Below are 21,284 nucleotides of genomic sequence, written 5' to 3' on the forward strand. Positions count from 1 at the left end.
TGATGCAAAGTCGTTTAACTTGTCCATGGTTCTCTTGAACGGTTATTTAAATCTTTTACTTGACTTCATGTATTTCTGAACTTTTATCTTGACACAGGTCAAAATCGATTTCCTGTGATGAAGGACAAAAATCATATTTTTTTCTAAATGATCTTTATATCTTTCACTATGTGTAACATGCAAGTCGTGTGTGTGTGTGTGAGTGTGATCACCTGAGTTCTATAAAGGAAAACCACTATAGCACACCACAAATATATATTTTTTATCATTTATGTATTCCTAAACTATGCTCTAAGTGAATTCAAAGAAACTCATTTTCTTTGATGCTTTAAAAACGATTTCAATATATTGAGAGGTTTAAAATATCCTCTACTGTGGATGGGCTACTTATCACCAAGGCAATCTTAGATTGGCATAGTCTTTCACCCCGTTATCAAAGAGATGGTCGTCCAACCTCGATCTGGCTGTCGGACTGCTGATTCCTCACTGAGCACTGTAAAGAACCCTACAGAAACTTCCTAGCACGGGGGTCCGGTGGTGAGAGACCTAGGACATTATCCACCTACATGCCAAGGAACCTAAATCAGCGGCCTCACATTCTGAAGTGGAGGCCTCGTGGCCCGACCTTCCGGGGTCAGGAGAGATGCTGTGGAGTCGTTCACAACCAGCGGCTGCTGGGCATAAAGCTAGAGATCCTGCTTGACATTTAGATTTTGAATAAAATAAGTTGTATGCAGATATTGCTCTCGAGCATCCCTGTCATCCCTGGCAGACTACATTACACGGGTCATACACCTCAGCGTGATCCTGGGCACCACGCTGGGAAGTGGATACTGGGTAACGGAGTCAGCAGTCGGTAAGGGAAGGCAGGGAGGGGCCTGACAATCTCTGCAGATCTTCCCCAAGACCACCAGGCCCCAGCGAGATCCCAACTGCAGGCACAGAGGCAACACAAAGAAAGGGCAAGCCCCTCATAAAAACTCTTTCCTTATCATTTTATGGATTTTTCCTTTTTTATTATCTGAGTTAGCCCGAAGTTACAGATCGGTACCCTTGACTAGGTTTATGAGTAAGCGGAGAGCGGGCTGAGATTTTTATTCTGGCGCAAAGTTCCTGTTTTGTTTTGGGTCTAATGCTCCCAGCCTCCGTACTTGCCCCTGCTGCTCATCTTCTAAGCACAAACACGCCGCGTTAAGTCTTCTGCAACGCAACCAATTCAGAGACAAAGGGATAACTTCTTCAATGGTGTAGAAAACACTAGGATTTCACTGGGGGTTAGTCTTATTTAAAAAAAAAGAAAAAAAGAAAAGCGAAAACAACAAAAAATAAAAGTTAGAAAACGTCAGATCTCTACACCCAGCCTAAGTTCCTGCTGTGCAAAGCAGAACTTAGAAACCATGTTTGGGAATGCCAGGCTCCTTGCTCTCTCTTTAACTGCCCTCTCCAGGCACTGCTAGTTCAAAACCCTTTAACCTTTCATAAATATATATTTTAAGTCACTTTTAAAAACCATTGAAAACATCAGATCAATTTGTTTTATATCTCTCTGTGCTATAATTCACCTATTTCTTTTCCTTTCTCTCTCTTTCTCATTTTTGCTTTTATGTTATGAAATGCACGTGCTCTCGCCAGGGCTGACACGCTAATAAAGTCAGGGCTTCTGAATGTGGCATTATCCTGATAATCTAAAACACATTAGTGGTAGCGAGCGTTCCTGTTACTCATTTATATTTGGCCTTTAGATGATGCCAGACTCACCAGTCCCAGCCCCGTAACTGTCTTCATCTGCCATGCTGATATGTACCGCTTCCCTCTACATCTGTAACAGGTGTGTTTTATTGCAGTTACACACACACGTTCTCCCGCTTCTCTGCAACTACGACAGCTATTCCACAATGGTAGCCTTAATTTTATAATAAGATTTAAGAGGATAAAGCAGTCACTAAACACAAAAGCCTAATTATTGTACATTATTTCACCCCAACAGACTTTTCTCTTAGTTAAGGAGCAAACAATAAATTAGCTTAACTGCACCGATGATAATGAATCATTATAATTAAGTATAATTCTCCATTAACCTTTTGGAGGTTTTGTGCCTTTGATGGTAAATTTTAAAGAGAAAGAGAAGACCGAGTGGACTTGACCACATTAATTATATTCATGAAAAAAATCTTACTTCTTAAAAAAAAAAATGAGTTAAGACAGGGGAAAAGGGATAGGGCAGGGGGCAGTTAAGAATGACAGTCTCAGTGGAGTGTCTGTCACGTGAATCATCTCTGTCAATCTTCGTAGCCTTATTGTATATAACCTTCATTAAACTATGAAACACTGGGGACTCTGAGTAGCTATAGTGATACAGGCCTTTATTAACCAATGTGCTGTCCTGTCATTATGTGCAAAAGGGCATAATACGCTTTAGGATGACAGCAAACATTAATGATTCAAAAAATGAAAGCTGCCTGCACTACCTGCTGCTCATAATATTTTAGACTGGCGGAGGTGATTTTAGAGCTGCTGCCGCCAAGGCAGGGCTTCTAGCAGCTTGCTGCCTACCGTGCAACAGAGAAGCGACGGGCCAGTCTCAGCCAACCGACAACTCAATCCCCAGCTGGACAATTAGCCCAAGATCTCACCTCCTTCAGACAAAAATAAAAGGGCCACTGTCCTAAATGGTTCTGATGCTTATTTAAAAGTGACTGCAGGAATTCCAATGATTAAAATAAATCTGCCGTATTTCCATATGATCTAGTTCCTCAACCAACTCCTAGCAGCATCAGGAATAATACAAAATGGAAAAATGAAAGTACAGCAGCTGAGACACACAGTGCTAGTCAGACGACCACCCAGAAGACTCGCCAGCTACTTGAAGACAGGACTTTGAAGCCACTTATAACCCTGACTCATAATAGCCACAGGACATCGGAATTATCCATATCTATTCCGCCTTACCAAGAAATCGCAACGAGATAAGAACAATTGCAATCCACAGATATGACCTGCCAAGGCAAGCGAGGGCAAGCGGAGCCAACATTTGCAAACCCAACAAAGAGTTAAGAATCCACGGCATGCCTGGCTAGATAGGAAAAATGCACTCGCAGCCGGCCTTAGCCAAATTATTTTCACTTTAGATGTGTATCGCTGCACCACATGGACATCTTATTTAATCAAATCACGTGTGGCACTCGATCCTCCCCCTTACCCTACGTGCCCCCAGCTACCCAGAGGGAGCCCTCGCAGTCCTTTGCCAGGTTCATTGTGAGCAGCTCGGATCTTCCGTGCACTTCAATTCGGGTCCATCTCACCAGAGTCCACTGAAAGTTTCACTTGTTTCCCAAGTTGCCCAAACTTTCCGAGAACATTGCATTGTGCAGAATGCAAACATGCCAGGTCCTCGTCCCCCAGCTAAGTCGCTCTAGACTCCAGAGATTACAAGGAAACGGCTTGCGTTTTTCCCTCGGTATGAATTGTAGCCAGCAGAGACTGTGGAATTGATGTATTGCCGTCTATTTTTATACAAGCAGCGAGCAGCTCCACACACAGTCCTGCATAAACTCTATTCTCTCTCCGGCTTCAGGCAGCAATCCGTGGTACAGCGAGATTTAACCGTTGGCTTCCCTGCCACCGATGCTAACGGAAAACCTCGCACTGTAAGGCATATATATTCTTTTCTATTTGCTTGTCAAATCTTTCATCTACATAGAAGAGTTCTAAAGGAGTCGGCTTCATCGTTTTGTGTTCTGTAGGAAAAGCAATCTAAAATAGTCCAGCAGGATTACTTAGAATTTTGCGAGTTCTCTGTCTGATGAACACAGAGACACAGGGAGAAAAAAAAAAAAGAAAAATTCCAGACTAGAGTCAAAACTGACTCTGTTTGAGCACATCCATTTTAATATTTTTATCTTCATCTTATTATAAATAGAAATGGCATTTTTCCAACCAGGCCACTAAACACCACTGGAAAGACTTCAGCTTCTAATTCATATCAATATCTTAGAGCATAAATATTGCATATGAGTAGAAACAGAGCCAAAGGCACATGGAAAGAGTTTCCAACTGCAACAGATACAGATGACAGCAGCTAAGCTTTGATTTGCTCAAGGCATCTCAGAGCCACCTTAAAATAGCAAACTTATTGGAGTTAAGATAAGATTAAGATTCCTTTCTAAAAGCTCCTGCCCAGGCTACTTTTCTACCTCCTCTCCTCGCCCAAGCCCTTCCCCCCTTACAGGAATAATTGCATCGCGAGGAAAGCTTCAGTCCTGGCTGCAATGCCGAGCCCAGCCCCAGCTCACCTCGATGTCACTCCATACAGAGTCCTGGTTGCACATGTCCCACGCCATCCAGCTCCTGAATGACGCCAGTCAAGCTTTTTCAACTCCAATCCACAGTGTCACAGAGCACACACTCATGCAGGCAACCAGCCCCTTACTGAGAGTGAACTGAAGGCACCTGTCTTACTACAGTCCCCAGTCACATGACAAAGCTATTAAAAAGTAGGCTGGGCTGTCACTCACCCAGCCTCCCTTCTCCTGTGCAGCTAGCTGCTCAAACTCGTGACGTCACTCAAAGGCAGCCCTCTGCCTCAGTGAAGTAACGTTAAAAAAAAAAAAAAAAAAAAACGGAAAGAAGAAAAAAAGAAAGGAAACACTTGGACTTTTGGAGGCTTTGAGCATCATGCTGTGATTAAAGCCAGCTTTGAATGCCACAGACTCTAAACGGAGCCCTGGCCATATAATAACTAAAATCCCCTGCAATCTTTTTTTAATTTATTTTCCTTCCAAAACAAGCAAGTGGCAAAGCGCCCTGTTTCATGACAGAGTAACTATATTCTTAACTAAATGTGTACTTTCTAAGGACTAGAATTCTAAGACCTCCAAGTGGACTCTAGTTCGGTTTGGGACTAAAGAAAAAGCTTATCACATGATGCATTTTTATGAGACATTTTCTAATCGAGAGAAGTGTTTGAAAGCAGAGAATGGGGAATGCATTTTTTTTGCTTGTTTTATCAACAAAACAGCCTGTATTAAGGTATAAACAAACTCCTCCACCCAGAAATTGGCTGCCCCTCTGGCAGTAGGGAATACCAGCTCCTGAAGTGTCACTGCAGTTTGCTTTGCTCCATATAAGGAGAACAAGCAACAAAATACCATCCTTTCAGGTCCCTTCTAATTATTTCCATTTCTCTCATAGGCTCCCAGAAAACAAGTGTGAGTCAATACAGTCGCCGCTGCTGTGCCCAGATCAGCTTAGTTTCCCGGCTGCCTTTTTTTCGTACATGTAGCATTTCCTCTCCCACTGCCTTAGGGTGCCTTTTTGAATAAACACTGGATTCCAGCCCTAGTGCCCTGGGTTGTGTAGTTTGTGTTCCAGATCAAGAATGTTAGTGGAGTGAGGGGAAAACACTAACATGCTATTAACAGAAATATTCATTTCTCAAGCTTTTTAGTTTTTAGGTTTTTTTTTTTTTTTTCCAGCTTCTACTCTGAGACACTGAGGGCTAATGCAGGTGCAACTGTTTTATGATGACACTACATACTGAATACATAACAAACTCAAGATACTAGATATCACCGAAAAACACTTTCCATAATACTACAGAGCTCTCATTTAACCCTTCCAAGTTCCAGGAACATGTATACATGTATAAATATGTATATTTGTGAATATATATGTTTTTATAAAATTCAATGCCCAGTGTACTTTTCAGATCAGCTCAATTATTTTACTTGATAATAACTTATCTGAAAAAAATTCTCCACGTATTTAAAAATAGTTTTTAAAGCACTATCAACTTAAACGCCTCTTCTATCTAGGTTAATTTAATGTGTTCTCTATTGTTCACCTCCTGGTGAAGAAAAAAATGGTAATTTGCTCTAACACATACTTTAAAGTTGCTCAAATATTAAAGTGAAAGAAAGAAAAACAAAACAAAAAAATGCATCAGGCTGCTTGTTCTTTCAGACCACACATATAAGAGATGTGTCCACTCTGATATCTGCAACAAGTTGCTAGTAAATTTCTGAATAGTGTGATGAAATTGACAGTTTGTCATTATTGGACATACAAAGATGGCCAAAAGCTTTGACATTTTAAGTTAGCTGAATACACGTCATTGGAACATCTTCCCTCTTAGAAATAGGGGAAAATTACTGTAGTTTTAATTTTCTAAATCAAGAAAGAACTGGAAAATATAACCTCAAGAAGGCTTTTATGCATGCAATTAGTGGCATTACTCTGCATTCTCCACAAAGAAACACTAATTTTCCTCGAAATTATATTCTGATTTAATGTAAAACCACAGTAAATTATTAAAATTTGGGGAAAGGTCATTGGCTCTACCCTCAGCACGGTCAACTGTGAAATAAAATTGGTCACTTGACCAAGAAGAGTTGGTGTTTATTAATTATTATCAAGTGATCCCTGTGTCATGATATCCTGATACTTTTTCATTGTGTTGATCGAATGCTAGGCATCCACTACATTTTTTTAAACCCTATTCACACCTTTTAAAGAAATTCTTTACACTGGAACACTTTGTATTATCGTTTTTGATATTTTAACCTGTTCATATTGTGGTGTTGGGTTCTTGTTTGTCTTTTATGCCACTTAATTTCACTTTTTCTTAATTGAATCAGCACATTCACTGAAACCAGAGGTGGTTTAATATGGTTTTTGTTGTTGTTGTTCATCATCACAAAAAGGGTTAGTTGGGAGTCAAAACATTGAAGTGATTTATAAACTATAGCATACTATATTTTCCCTCAAATTTCTATTGCTGTACAAATCAAAGTATAAATAGATTCTTGGGACAAATTAGAGTACCTTCCATTATTCTTTTTTTAAGTCTCAAAATTACAATCGAGGAGAGGGATATTTTAGAGGTCTTGTACTTTGCTTAATTAGCTCTTCAGATTAAAATTTTTCTTCTGTCCAGTTTTTTCTTTTCTCAGGAGAACATAAATTGTTAGTTGCTCACCAACCTTGGTCTTTTCTGGCTTCCCGGGCAGTTTCTATATTTAATTCTGTGTCTGCCTTGACTGTTTCTCTTCCTCCCTCTTTGCAACCCTCCCTTCACCCCTTCATCAACTCTGCCTTCGAGATTTCCAAACGTTTAGTTTCAGTCAACAAGAATCTATTGAAATCTTACTGTGTCCACAGCATCGTATCGTAAGGGTTGCCAAGAAGGCATGTGACATAGGCACAAGGGAGCACATAATTTTAGGGAGAAGGACAGCCTTTAAAAACAGAGAATAATTTGATATGAAAAGAAAAAAAAAACCACAATGTTTTTTTTTTTCCCCCCTCTCAATATCCAGTTTCCTCTTCTTAAAACACACCCTGTTAGGTACAAGGTCCTCTGACTAAGCATTATAATTCACACCCAAATCAATCCCATTTTTTCACAACAATAGAAAGAGGTATTTATTAACATCTGTTGAGTGACCCTGATGTTCCAAATCTACACAGAGCCTAGATTCTATCCCGATGGAATTTCTTCCTCCTTTGATTCACTTCACATTTTCCAAAACTCTGACATTGTTGGAGGAACTAGCATCTATCCTTTGAGTTAATGACAAGAGAGAAAATAAACCTTCAAGAGGATAATTTAAGTTTATGATAAAAATATTTGACCAGGTATAACGTTTGGGCTTCTTTCCCTACTCTTGCCCAAAATGACAGGTTTTCCCACCCTCCATGTATCAGACAACTGCCACTTCTAAAACTTAAACACAATCAAACTCAAATACCCAGGATTCAAATCCCCAAGTACACAGTAGCAAAGATATCTGGTTTTGATGTTATTTTTGTATATAGGCGAGAACTCAGAAGTAATGAGCTATTAGTATAAGTATCTTTGCCCGTTTTCAATAAGCTTATAATAAACAGTACAAGAATAAGTTTAATACTAAATTTCTCAAGGAGGAAAAGCAGAGAAAACAGATACAGCAGAGCTTGCATAAGCTAGACATTAAAATCAGCATCTAATATGCCACATCTCTGTCAACTTAGTCCTCAAAAATACTAGATAAATACCATCTGTGTACCCATTTCACAACTGAGAAAAATAAAAGCAAAAGTTTTGATAGCAGCTGAAAAGAGCATCCAGAGTCCTGAAAGTCCTACTAGGAAAAACTAAAGTTTCATACATAAAATAATATTCATCCCCCAAACAAAGGCACAGCAAAGACCCCCGAGGCAACTTCATATAACTGGAAACCAACATTCCTGGGATCACCGTCTGCCTAGAGCATTCTTCCAGAAAGGAAAGGGATCTTCCCAGAATTGCTAATATTTCTAAAGTTAATCATTACAAACAGGAATTCAATGGCTTGCTTTTAATTCCTAGAGGAACTAATTGATCCTGCTATCCCACGTCAGTTTCTGAGCACAGGCTCAGAGCCTCTGGGATATGTTTGAGGCTGAGGCTTTGCAGGGCACAAAAGCTGGTAAAAGGTAGGATATTAACAAAAACTTCTAGCCTTTGAACACTCTAAAATCAAATCTTATTTTACACAAAAGCACCTTTGGGCAAACAAATAGAGGCGAGTGAGTGGGCAGCTTTAATGCCTCCTGGCATCTATTTATTTGTTTGTTTATTTTTCATAAACTAGAGGCGATAGACAAACTCAGTAACACATCTCTTATCTCCAATTAAACCTTCTGCAGACCAGCTCTATGCCACTGAGTCAGTCTGTCTTTTAACGGGGATCTCAAAATCTGCCTCTGGCATCTTTCATATTAAAACAAAAAAATAACGTGAAAATTAATCTGAGTTGCAGTCAATTGGACTCATCTAAATATAAAGCAAGAAGTACGCTTATCAAGCCCACAGATAAAAGATAAAAAAAGGATGGTTAAAGTCTGATTTTGTCTGATGTTTAACTCTGTCCTGTTTGTGCATCTAGAGACATTTTCATTTACTTAATTATTTCAGGTTAATTCATACATAATGAAGTGAGTTATTGATTATTTAGACAAAGAAATTTTAATAGGATTATTTAGCAATGTTTCTTTACTGAAACTGAAAATAAGGCACATCATATTTTATTAAATTTGGTACTATTTAAAAATTTAAAGTGCTACTGAACCTCAATAACATAATGGTTCACTTACTAAGAAAGATATTTTCCCCCTAACTGAAGTTTAGTGAGGAACAGAGAAAACTGAGACACACAATTTAATTAATTGAAAATAATATTTGTTAGTCAAACCGTTCCCCCGGTACTTATTTCTAGAGCTTGGATCCTAATGAGCTTAATACTTCTGGATTTTAGGGGAGAAAATTATATTTTCAACTAGCCTCAAAATGGAAGACTTGAATAAGTAAAGCTTTTTTAATCTCTCTCTTTTTTAATCCTACCAGACAAGCCTTGGAAGGGTTTTGATTATTTTACTTTTTCTTTTTGTTGCAGATTTTTCCAGTGATTTGATATTTGAATTTTACTCTAGCAGAGCTAATGTATATCCTAAAAATGTGATGTAGAAAGAAAATAAATTCACATCTTAGGAAGCAATTAGCTCAAGGTGTAAGCTAAATTTTGTGATGACTTATATAAAATCTTACTTTATACTTGCTAGCCCAAATAGACACAGAATTTTTTAAGAAAAATCCTTAACCCAGAAGACCACTTCCAAGATCGACTCCTACATTTAGCAAGTCAATTAAAAATAATTTAAAAAGATGTTAATTGCTACTGGTACGATTATAAATGGGTACATATTTTTCTAGAGGACAAGCAGGTGATAAGTACATATCAAAGATGTTTAAAACAGGTATCTCCATGAACCCAGAAATTCTATTGCTAGAAATTTGTCTTAAGGAAATAACAAAGAGATATGTGCAAAGATGGTTCGTGTGAGGATTGTCGATGCTACGTTATTGACATTACTGAAAACTTGAAAGCAGTGTAAATGTCCAACAGCAATGGGCTAGTTAAATAAAGTATAGAACAGTATATTTATTCATATATATGTATTTATTCCAAAATCAATGATATCACTAAAACTGTTGTAAAATATATACAACAGCATAATGAGAAGATGCCCAAAATATATTAAGGTTTAAAAATAGCTTTGGAAAAACTATAATCCCAACAAATTTACATATAAATATATACACTCAGAATGAAAGAAGAGGGAGGAGGATAAGGAGATTATATAACGAGGCATTAATAGTGGCTGATGACATTATAAGTAATTTTTAGTTTTCTTCGTGTGTGTATGTATGTGCCTTTCTGTAATTTTTTAATTTTCTGTGATAAATTTATATTACTTTGATATTCAGAAGAAGAATTAGTCAATTTTAAAAGACATATAGAGATTCAAAGTTGTAGCTGTGCCTTCTTAACATACAGAAAATAGAGCAAATAGATATAGCCCCTGACATCCAGTATAAGTCTCAAATATTCATCATGTATTTAAAAGAAAGCCATTTCTTTCTATCACAGCAAGTTTATCAGCTGCTCCGCTTAGGATGCAAGGCTTATGAGCAAGCCCGGGAGAAGTTCCTACTGGCTCTTTAGACTAACCTCTGAGCCCTAAATTACAGGGAGAGGGAAGGTATCAACTACTATTAGTTTGCTTCACAGGGGGGCCTACACCAGTGACCCCCAGAGGCCACTACCATCTTCACTTTGTTTCTCAACTTGAATTTTCATCAATTAAATCAGATAAACTTTTCATTTGAAAGAAAATATAATTATCCTTGGTAGGGGTAGGGGGATTTCATTTATTTATACAAAAGCATCTATTTGTTAGTCATATTTTTTTCTTCTTTCCTAGCATGTGATAGAGTTCACAGGCACAAGCCAAGGGGGGTGGGGCAGTCAAGATGTACACAGCAGTAGAAAGTGGAAAGTCCCAGAGGCAGAAATGTCATGGCGGGGGGGGAAGCCAAGGGGGGGGGGGGGGGGGAGGAAATAGCACATGCTTTAAGAATGGCATAGTTAAATTATTAAGAAATGTGGCTGCTACTGGAGACAACTGAAATTGACTGGATAAGGAAAATGCAGTCCAACTTTCAAGTCAGTGACTTGAGAGTGAACTTCTGGGAAAAAAAATCTGTTCCTAAATGTGGAGAAACCTGTGTAAATGCTGTCACATTGCAGCTCTGTCCTGAAACAGGAGGCTCGTTCTGGACCCTCCAAGTATCACATGAAAGGTGACCCACGCTCTTTCCCATGGAAGACTGACGATGTCCACAAGAACAAAAGCTTTACTATTAGTCGCTTCAAGTGACTGTCCCGCCAGTGTCACCGGCCTTTCCTGCAAATCATTCTTTCTACACTCGGACAATCATTCGTTTGACCGTTAAGAATTTTCATGAGAAGAGGGGTAATGAAGCTGGAACCAAGACCAAGCTCGTGAGATTTAAAGTGATGACACAGGCTCAAGTCTATCTGATAACTAGAGTGACTCTATGAACCTTGATTTAGCCCAGAATGGAAGGAAAGGATGATAGAAAGAACACAGGTCCTCATTCGGGTGTGTCACGGGCCTGAAATTCAACTTTGAGCAGCTCACATAATGATTCCGAGCCTCAGTTTCCTTATCTGTCAAAGGAGATGGCCAGCTTCAGTTATAGCTAAGATCCCTGCCAACCCTCCAATCAATGATGCGTCTGTCTTGCCAGAGACAGGCAGCTTAGGAAGACTACTCTATGCAGGGTGAGTCCAAAGGTTCTACTGTACAGAAGGCACTGGAATTCAGGGAGGAGGTACAAGAAAGGCAGTCGGTGCTCACCTTCGCTGAAAGAAGACAGCTTCATTGGTTTCCATGTAATTAGCATATTTAACTTCCTAACGATTCCAGAAAAAGATCACATGAGAACTTGTGAAATAGTATACTTTCAACTACACATATTGGTGTGAAAAGACCAGCTTCTAAACACGTGGGTTTCTTACAAAGCATAGGTAGTTGCCCCAGAGAAACAGCAAGCTTTCATCTTGTTTATCATTAATTTTATTAAATGGCACAAGTCATGTGTAAGACCAATCCCTTGTTTATACAATAGGGGTAAAAATCACACAACTGATGTGATAGTGACTATTTACTCATGCCTGCATATGGATGCAATTTAGCACATAACATGATTTGGTTTACAACAGGTAAGAAATTATATAACTCAGAGAGAAAAGATTTAGAGAAGGGAATAGATCCTAAATTCAGGGTTTTGTACATAGGAATAATGTCTATAGTATCTAGGGAAGTAAGAACTTAAAGTAACTCTTTTGTCCCCTACTACCAAAACATCCCCCCCTTAAATAAAAATCTCATTATATTTGGTAAAAGGAGACCTTATATCTTTTTAATTTAAGAAAAGTCATTTGAGTTATTCCTATAGAGTGTGGACGGAGGAAAGAAGGTCATATGCCTAAAATATTTTACCATGGCATTATTAGCAACTGTATTAAAGCAAGGCCATACCACAGGATAGACAGGCTGACATGTCACTCGGAGTTATAGAGTTTTCCTGTTCAGCTGTTTTCTTTGTACATACAACCCTATTTAGCAGGAGGTAGATCTGTGCTTCAGAGCCACCTAATACTACCCAGCTTGGAGACGTTCCTTTAGGGCTGAATGAATAGCCACAGACACACTAAATTCCCTAACAGAAAATTTGAAGAGGGAACACCGGAGTAAGCAAAGTAAGACCAGGTAAATGATAAACCTCAGAAAGGACAAAGTCTTGATAAACCACCATCTATTGTCATATAATGTGGATGCTCAAGCAGTTTTCACTAGCGTGACATAATTAAGTTCATTTTTTCCTGCAACCAGAAAGAAACAAGAAAACACACACAAGGAAGCTTGATTTCTGCGCCTGTGAAACAATCTCCAAAAGGCATTTTAGAAGAGTTTCCTTTTTAAATAGGCCAAAAGCTCAATTATTCTTTAAAGAGCTCAGGTTGTACTTTGACCGGAGCGGCTGATCAGAAAGGATTCTTTTCCTATTTCTTTTCAAAACAAAAATTTCTGCCAGCTCCTGAGGTGTAACTTTCTGCCATCCATCTTAGAGGATCCATTTCCACGTGGGGCTCCTAAAAATAGGCCACACCTAACCTTTTGCACAGCCATACAAAGCTACTAAACGGGGCTCCAACTCAGCACTCTCTTGTGGGTATTTTCAGACTGTGCCCTCTTTGTGGTCTCTGTATATTACCCTATGTGGAATATTCCATAAACACAGGCTAAGAGTAGTTTGCTAAAATGTATCTTGCATTGCAACCTCTAAGGTACCCTATCTGAGCTTTGTTATTTTGTTTTAGACCGAATCAGGTAAAACGATGACTAACAACGTTCTGGGGAACAAAGCAATTTAAACAATAATTAATGTTTGATAGATCTTTAATTCCACCTACAATATTATGGTTGTTGAAGCTTTATACTTTAAAAGTATAGCCAAATATATCAATGAGAATGAATGAACTGCTACTATACATCAAAATATAGATAAATCCCACAAACATAATGTGAATCAAAGGAAGCCAGACACATTAAAAAAAGTGCACACCTTATTGTTCTATTCTTTATATAAATAAGTACAGAAACAGATATACCTAATTTACGCAATTAGAAGTCAGGATAGAGGTTGCCTTGGTGGTGGTTGGGATCTGGGGGCATAGTCTGGAAGAGGGAGCTCCAGAAAATTAGTTTTGGTTTATTTCTTGCTGTCAGCGCTTGTTATATGGGTATGTTCAGTTAGCAAAAATTCACAGAGCTAAACCCTTATAATACATGCGATTTCAGTATTCATATTATACTTCAGTCAAAAGTCTGAAATGCATAGAAAAGAGTCTTCCTACAGTATAAAGATTTAAAATTTACTACCTTTCTGTTAAAATTTTTAATGTTCAACTTATCTTATTAAAGAATCCATTAAACCACATAAGTAAACAGCAGTGGAGCAGGAATCAAAGGTCCGTCATGATGTCTAGATTTGTTTGTTTGACCTTGGACAAAGCCACTTCAACTTTCTAGATCTATTTTCTATCAAAAGATGGGACAGAATTAGATGTTCTCTGAATGTGTTTCTTAAATGAATGAAATGGAAGAAACTTTCAACTCTAAAACTTAAGTATTTTGTCCTTTGTTCAAAATTCATGATTGAAAGTGTCATTGACTTGGTTTGAAAATGTGGTCCCTTTCTCTGAGAACATGGCCTTTGAGGTCAGTTGGTGTACATCTGCCACTTTGTATCTATCTGCGTTACCCAGGTGAGTTACCTAAACTATCTGGGCCTCAGATTCCTCATCTATGAAAACAGCAATATCAATTCCTATTTTACACAGTTGATGTTAGGGTTAAATGAGATATATATGAGCCCAATGCTTGGCATATTAATAAGTACACAATAATGATACCCATTAGTCACATACGGATACTTAAAACTCAATTTGACACCAAGCAACATTAGAGTAAATGCATAAGTTTACGCTTTGCCTGGCTTCCTCATCCAAACAAAGACTTAGAAGCGAAGTACCACAGACTTTCATCTGAAGTCTTATATTAAGCTGACTTTCTATGAGTGCACATTCAGAATCATCACCTAAGCTGCTATAATGCCAAGTGTCTATTGGTTTCTTGCTTACCTTAAGAAAAGAAAAACCAGATTTATACTAGTCCTGACCTGGCTCTACTTCTAGAGACCCCAGAAGCAGCAAGTGCAGAAACCGTTCTTATTTCAATTACTCTGGCCACAAAAGTTATTTGGAGCTAAAAGTCTTTCAAGAGTTTCTCTGTTAAGAAACAAGACATCCATCCATATGCTACATGAAAACTGACAAGTACCTGTGAGTTCACAAATGCGAGAACCACAAAGTATCAAATTGTGTTTTAAAATGATGGTATCTATGGGGAATGAATGGAAAACAAAGCCACGGGAGCAAAACAATTCAACAGAAAGTCAGTTTTGCCACCAGTGGCCTATTGCCTATATTGTCTTAGCATTCGTACTCTGTCACAAATTTGTGACTAATCGTAGACACTTTTTACATTGATAAATGACATACAGGATGTTATATTTTGCCTTAGATAGTTAAGAATTGTTTTGCAAGTAATCGTTCTGTGTAATGAAATGCTGACAAGTTGGCATATAAACTGAAAATTGTGCTGTCCAATACAGCAGCCACCGCCCGCATATGGCTACTTGAAATGTATCCTGAAATACACTTGAAATGTATCTAATCAAAAATGAGATGCATTGTAAATGTAAAAAACAATAGATTTCAAAACCTTAGCATGAAAAATCAAATTAAAATATTTCATTAAGAATTTATATTGTGTATATGTTGACATAATATTTTGGATGTACTAGAAAAATAAAAGATGTTAAAATTAAATTTACCTTTTCTAAATGTAGCTACTAGGAACTTCAAGTTACATGTGTGATGTGCATAACTCGAGATTTGATGATGCTGGTTTAAAGTTTTGCACTTACCCTCAAGTAAGTTATATCATACATGCAAATAAAATTAATGAAGTATGGAATCATGGCATTCCAGAATGAAAAGGGGTATTGGAGCAGGGCTCGAGCAATGCACAACTCCAGAGGGCACCACTCATGTCCCAGTCCCTAAAAAGTGATCCTTGAAACGTGACAATATTCAGCTTGCCCAGCACTGTAGTAAATGCTGTATAATCCATCCTCCCTACATAATCAGGAACCCCTCCTAGGACATCCCTGAGGCAATCCCATACATCTTTTCAACACCTTTCACACTTCTTTCAAACATATACATAATAATGAGATGCAAATTGATAAAACGAGGTCTACCCAGTACTCCAGATTAAGAAGGTAGAAAATAGAGCTGATCACATTATAAAACCCTAATGGGATGCAGAAGAAGGCCAGAGTATGCAAAGTCTGAGATATAGACAGGGATGCAATGTTCTTTAAGAAGACTATTTTCTTCCTGGAGACTAGAGGCATTTTTCAGAGAGTAACATTCACTTTAATTACAAAATGCGCCTGCTTCTCTCTTCCAAGGAGAAAAGCCTGTTGTTGCATCTATAATGTAGCTTTAGTTTTTGATGCCAAAAATGATTCTGTAAACACAGTTCTGTTATGGTATACTATTTCTTATTCAGTACTCAAATTAATCTCAAGGCAGTGCTGGCATTGATTCAATCTGATGCCTGTACTTAGGATTTCACATAGGTGCCTTCATTCAGTTCTTTTTGGCGACTAATAAAATCTTAATTCATGGTAATATATTTATTTCTAGTTCAGTTCATGTTAAAGAGTGCAATACTTTGCAGAAGACTAATTAATATCAATCATATATTATAACAAATTTAATGGTTCAGAGGCAAATCCTACACTGGGGGAAAGATTAGATGAACAAGGGGGTCTTAGCCCATCCTATTTACTCTATTTTTAGGATTTGAGAAAAAGATACCAAACGCCACTTCAAATATTAATTTAATTGAAGGTATGCATCATGGGAAGGCTGGGAATTAAAAACTCTGGTTCTGATCCCTACCAGGACGTTGATTCGATGAGGCCCAAGAAGGAAATTTACAGTTCCAGAGGCTCCATTTTCCACCTATTTTGTCTAACAGCCACATAATTTGCAAGTTGGTAAAGATATTCAAATTCAGATGCATGGCACTATTAAAGTAACGAATGACTTCACTAATAGCAAGCTTTCTGCAATTGTCCGTAACAGTTCTACCTTTTTGTTTCGTTTTCTAGTGTTTTTAAAATTTCTTTTAAAATTATAGTTGGCATACAATATTATATTAGTTTCAGGTGTACAACACAGTGATTAGACATTTATATAACTTACAAGGTGATCACTCCTATAAATCTAGTACGCATCTGTCACCGTACATAGTTATCGCAACATTATTGAGTATGTTCCCTATGCTGGGCATTGCATTCCATGACTTATTTTATAACTGGCAGCTCATACTTAATCCCTTTCACCTTTTTTTTGCCCATCTATTTTCATGTAATGTTTGAGTAATGCTGATAGCATCATATTTCCTGGAACTGGACATAAAGTCAGTGGGATAGTTCAAGCATGAGTCCTTGACTATGACACGAATGGTGCCCCCTAGAGTTATATAGTGCAGTGGCCCTTGCATTTCCTTAAGGAACTATGTTTCAAATGCTTAATTTGTTCCTAGATACAAAGCACTGGAACGATGGATCATACGACTCTTTGAAAACCTAAAATAATAAAAAATAAATAAATAATAATAATGCAATAGGTCCCTTGAAATGCATGGTCATAATATCGAGTCATCAAATTAGGCGCTAGACATTTCATTCATTCTATAACAATTTCTCCACACTGACATGTTACTAGAAAAAAAAATTTTTTTTAAAGATAGGCACATACTATTTTTATAAAACCTTCAAATCTGATATGTATTTTTAAAAATCTTGATTGTTAAAAATAAAACAAAAGCCACAACACCAGCAGCATATTGGCTCGTAGGTGCAGAGCTAATGCCTCTTAATACTCACTTTCCAAACCGGATCCATAGATGAGAACCCCCACGACGTGTGCCATTCATTTGAATGCAGTTTGAATACTGGTATGCAAGTCGAGGGAACACTCACGACAGGGGCTTACACACGCTACTTTTTAATTCACAAGGGCATGGTGACGTAGAACACCTGGAAGTCACTGCTCAATGAACTCCACAATAGGGTTCAAATCTGAAACCCAATCTTAGCCAGATATGTACGTAAGAGCAAATATGTACAGTATCACGTGCTTTCCAACAGCCCTGTGTCTCAGGGGAGCTCTCTGACATCAGCAGCTGAGACAGGTGGTTCCCTTTCCAACTGTGGAAAATAAAACCCTATTGCAGAGGCAGTAAGTAAATATAGCTGTACTGTAATTTTTCCTTGGTGCACTCTCCCTGTGATTTCTGTCCTGTGATGATACTTTATCCACAGAACTTATTCAGGGCATCCTTCCAGTCTAATAACTGACTAAACATTTGCAAACTGGCTGAAACTGCATTAAAGATCCTGGTAGAAACCTTCTGTTTGCTGTCCCAGTTGGTAGAACTAGGGCTTTCCTCCTCTCATTTATTCAGAATAGGTTGTCAAGTGGCTGCCCAAACCTCTGCTGAAATATGTCACCCTTTGTCCTCTGTTACTAATACAACCCAACAAAATGACAGACAAGAGTCAGACCGTCTGAAAATCACATGCATTGAGCAGGTCGATACCAATGCGATCCAGTTTGAGTCTGAGAACTAAAATCAGCTGAGACGTACTAAGCCCTTTGTGGCTACACTATTTGCTTTTGCATTTAAGAATTACAAGCAGAAGGGCTCCCTGTAACGTGTGTATAAAATTACTTAATTCCACTTCTATTTCCCTTTCTGAACATACCTACTTTTACAGTCTGACAGCCGCTGGCTTTTAAAGCATTCTCCTTTTTGTTGTATCTCCTTAGAAACACAAATCTTGTTCCCTGGCAGCAGCGGCTCTATGTGCCATACCACGTGCCCAAACTAGTTCCCCACTGCAGCTTCAATTCACAGTAAGTGGCATGAAAGGAGGTCAACTCTTCTCAAAAAAAAAACCACTCTGAATTCTTTTTGACTTCGGGATCTATTTTGGAAAGCTACACTCCCTGGTACATAAAGAGAGGCTTCCTCATTTTGAAATTCTGGCTATAACCACTGACGACTTCATGGAATGGTCTGCAAAGATGCAAAGGCAGGGCGACGATCACAGTGTCCACTCTTGGTCATAATTCTCTTAGAGAATTCAGGGAACCTTGTGGGAGAAGGAAATTAGTAACTGCCATCCCCTCTTCACCCCCAAATAACCCTTTCACTTGAAAACCACCTATGGCATGTACACAGGAGATAGCTTTACTCTCCTGAGGTGTCCGTTAAATGCTTAACACTATAATGACATCTTAATCCTAAAAGTTTCCATGGTAGCTTACCGCTGTAATAAACGAGTCTGAAGAACAGGGAATAAAGAACAGTATTCCTGTTCCTCCTATTCTCCTTTGACTGTCAAAAGACGGAGTCTTCTCTACTTCTCTCTAAAGTTCATAGGTCATAGCTCTTTGAGCTAGAGTAACAATAATAGCAATAAAGAAATGATATCCAGCATTTGGTAAATATATGCTGTGTAACAAGCACTGTGCTGAGTAGTGACATGGGTTTTCTCACTTAGGAACTCTTACGCTAAGAGCAAGAGCACGAACTGTTGTTATGTCGTTTCTAGAGATAAACTCACTGAAGCTTAGAGAAGTTAAGTAACTTTTCTAAAGACAAAAAGCTGATGGGTAGATGACCTGGGACTTGAAGGCAGTGTTGTCTGACTACAGACATCTTTCTTGGAATGAGTAGGCTGTATAGAAAAAAAAAAAAAATGGCATTTATGTTTCTGTCCCATAGTCACTTAACTTAGATATTTAAGTCTTCCCACAAGTCAGAAGGTAACCACAGCCTTACACTCAGAAGGAAAGTGAAAACACGACACACATCTAGCTAAAATCACCTGGGAACTTAAGAAAAGGTAGGACTCAAACAGGAACACAGTCAACACATGGCACCCTGCTCTGGTCCAAAGAAGCCATAGGTCAAGACTATCCGTGACCTGGCAAAGAAGCCATAGGTCAAGACTCTATCCGTGACCTGGCATATCGTTGAAAAGAATGCACCTTTCTTTGCTTTCTGCCTCTAAAGTTAACTTGAGGTGTCTGATTCAGATCACTGAGAGCACCCCCAGAAGAGAAGGAGTGCTTACTATAATGCCATATTTTGATGCCACCCTTTTCCCTCAATGAAATCAAGACTCCTTTTGAAGGCAGCAATTGCAAATAAAGGCCAGATTCGAACACATCTTAAGATCACATGGAAAAGCATATTATAAGACGTTTTCCATGCCACAGAAGTGTTTCCATGCAAGTCCATGCCATAAAGTCCATACGATGTGTTCATGTCACTCTAGAACAAAACTCAGCAAGTAGATTTTAACCTTGACTCTTAACACTGATAATTGAATCAACTTTCGATACACATTTTATAGCCTTTGCTTGAAAGTATGGTAAAATAGGAAAAGGTCACGTGAGTTAGAGCCATTCAAAACTCATTGTGGTATAAATTTTCAGAAAGGGGGTCCAAATTATACGGTTTTCTAATCTCTAATTTAGGAAATATAAATAAAACAAATTCATTGAATGTATTTGGAAAAAAAAAAAAGTGGGTTTGGAGAACATTGTAGCTCTGATTTTGAAATAATTGTAACTAAGGTCCAAAATACCTGGGTTGCCTAGCAAACTGGAGGGCCATTCAATGGGGTTAGGTTCTAAAGTAAGTGACTCAAAATACAAAGCCAGAATAGGCTGCCTCCTCTGATACCCCCACATCTTCAGGCTCCTAGAATGACCAAGGCAAACAGGGATGGCCTATGGCCTTTGGAGAAGTTAGGTATTGTTAATTCTGAAATCCCCATGGCTACCATCACCACCGCATCTAAAAAACATCAAAACCACACTGATTATAACTCAGTAGGAATGAAAGTTGCATGCTTTTGATTATGTAATATTTTGAAGTCTGGAGTAAAGATAGTGATTTAAAACAAAAAGAAACTCACTTTCTCCAAGAACATTAAGCCAAGTCCACATTCATGATCCCTTTCTAGGTATGCAAATTATGCTGCTAGGAACAAACACCATGAAGCAGAATCAGAGCTCAGAATACATTGGCTGTGAAGGCCATGCACTCAGCAAAGAGTATGTGAGACATAAACATGAACGTGAAGCCATTTCAGGACACTCTAGCTCAATACCACAATACCTCAATACCACCCTTTAATTGCTCCAAGTCCTCATTTTTCCATCTAGGACAAAGGATAACACCTATGCCCTAGGCTTATCATGGGGATTCATCAGGATGAGCAGCAAGGATGAAGGTAAGGGGCCTGCAGGGTTCCTGGTCTGCAGCGGATGTGACACAAATGCCCGTTTCCTTCATCGCTAGAGTTTCTCAGCTCCAACTCTTTCTCTCTCCTCTCAGGCTCTCCTCTCCCTCCTTTTCAAAGTATGTTAAAATAAAGCATATGCAATATGATTTCCGCGCCTTGTATCCCATGGAGTGAACGCTGAGATTGAGGAATACACGAATGTGTGTGGGAACAAGGCCTCATTGTCCCTCTCTATGGGTGCCCTGGTCACATATAGGGGAAGAAGGAAGGACCTCTCTGCTTGGAGCATAAACTAAGCCTCGATAGCATGTGTAAAAGAAGCGTTTGTAAAGATCAAAGGTTCATGTGAAAGAAAAAATCTTGAAAACTT

At 38.5% G+C, this 21,284-nt stretch overlaps 1 protein-coding gene across 4 annotated transcripts in view; it reads right to left on the reverse strand.

Annotated features, from left to right (window-relative positions):
• Window positions 1–21,284, reverse strand: part of PPARGC1A (PPARG coactivator 1 alpha) — a 609,551-nt gene that overhangs the window by 87,066 nt on the left and 501,201 nt on the right. Inside the window, exon 1 of one of the 4 annotated variants that reach the window (XM_011365225.2) lies at window positions 4,293–4,435. The exons of the other annotated variants lie outside the window; for them this stretch is intronic. Within the exon in view, the coding sequence (XP_011363527.1) occupies window positions 4,293–4,340 (48 nt within the window). The 5' untranslated portion in view covers window positions 4,341–4,435. Of the gene's footprint in view, window positions 1–4,292; window positions 4,436–21,284 lie in introns of those variants that run through there. 4 annotated transcript variants of the gene reach the window in all.

Source organism: Pteropus vampyrus, unplaced genomic scaffold (assembly GCF_000151845.1).
Source record: "Pteropus vampyrus isolate Shadow unplaced genomic scaffold, Pvam_2.0 Scaffold5, whole genome shotgun sequence".
Lineage (NCBI taxonomy): Eukaryota > Metazoa > Chordata > Mammalia > Chiroptera > Pteropodidae > Pteropus > Pteropus vampyrus.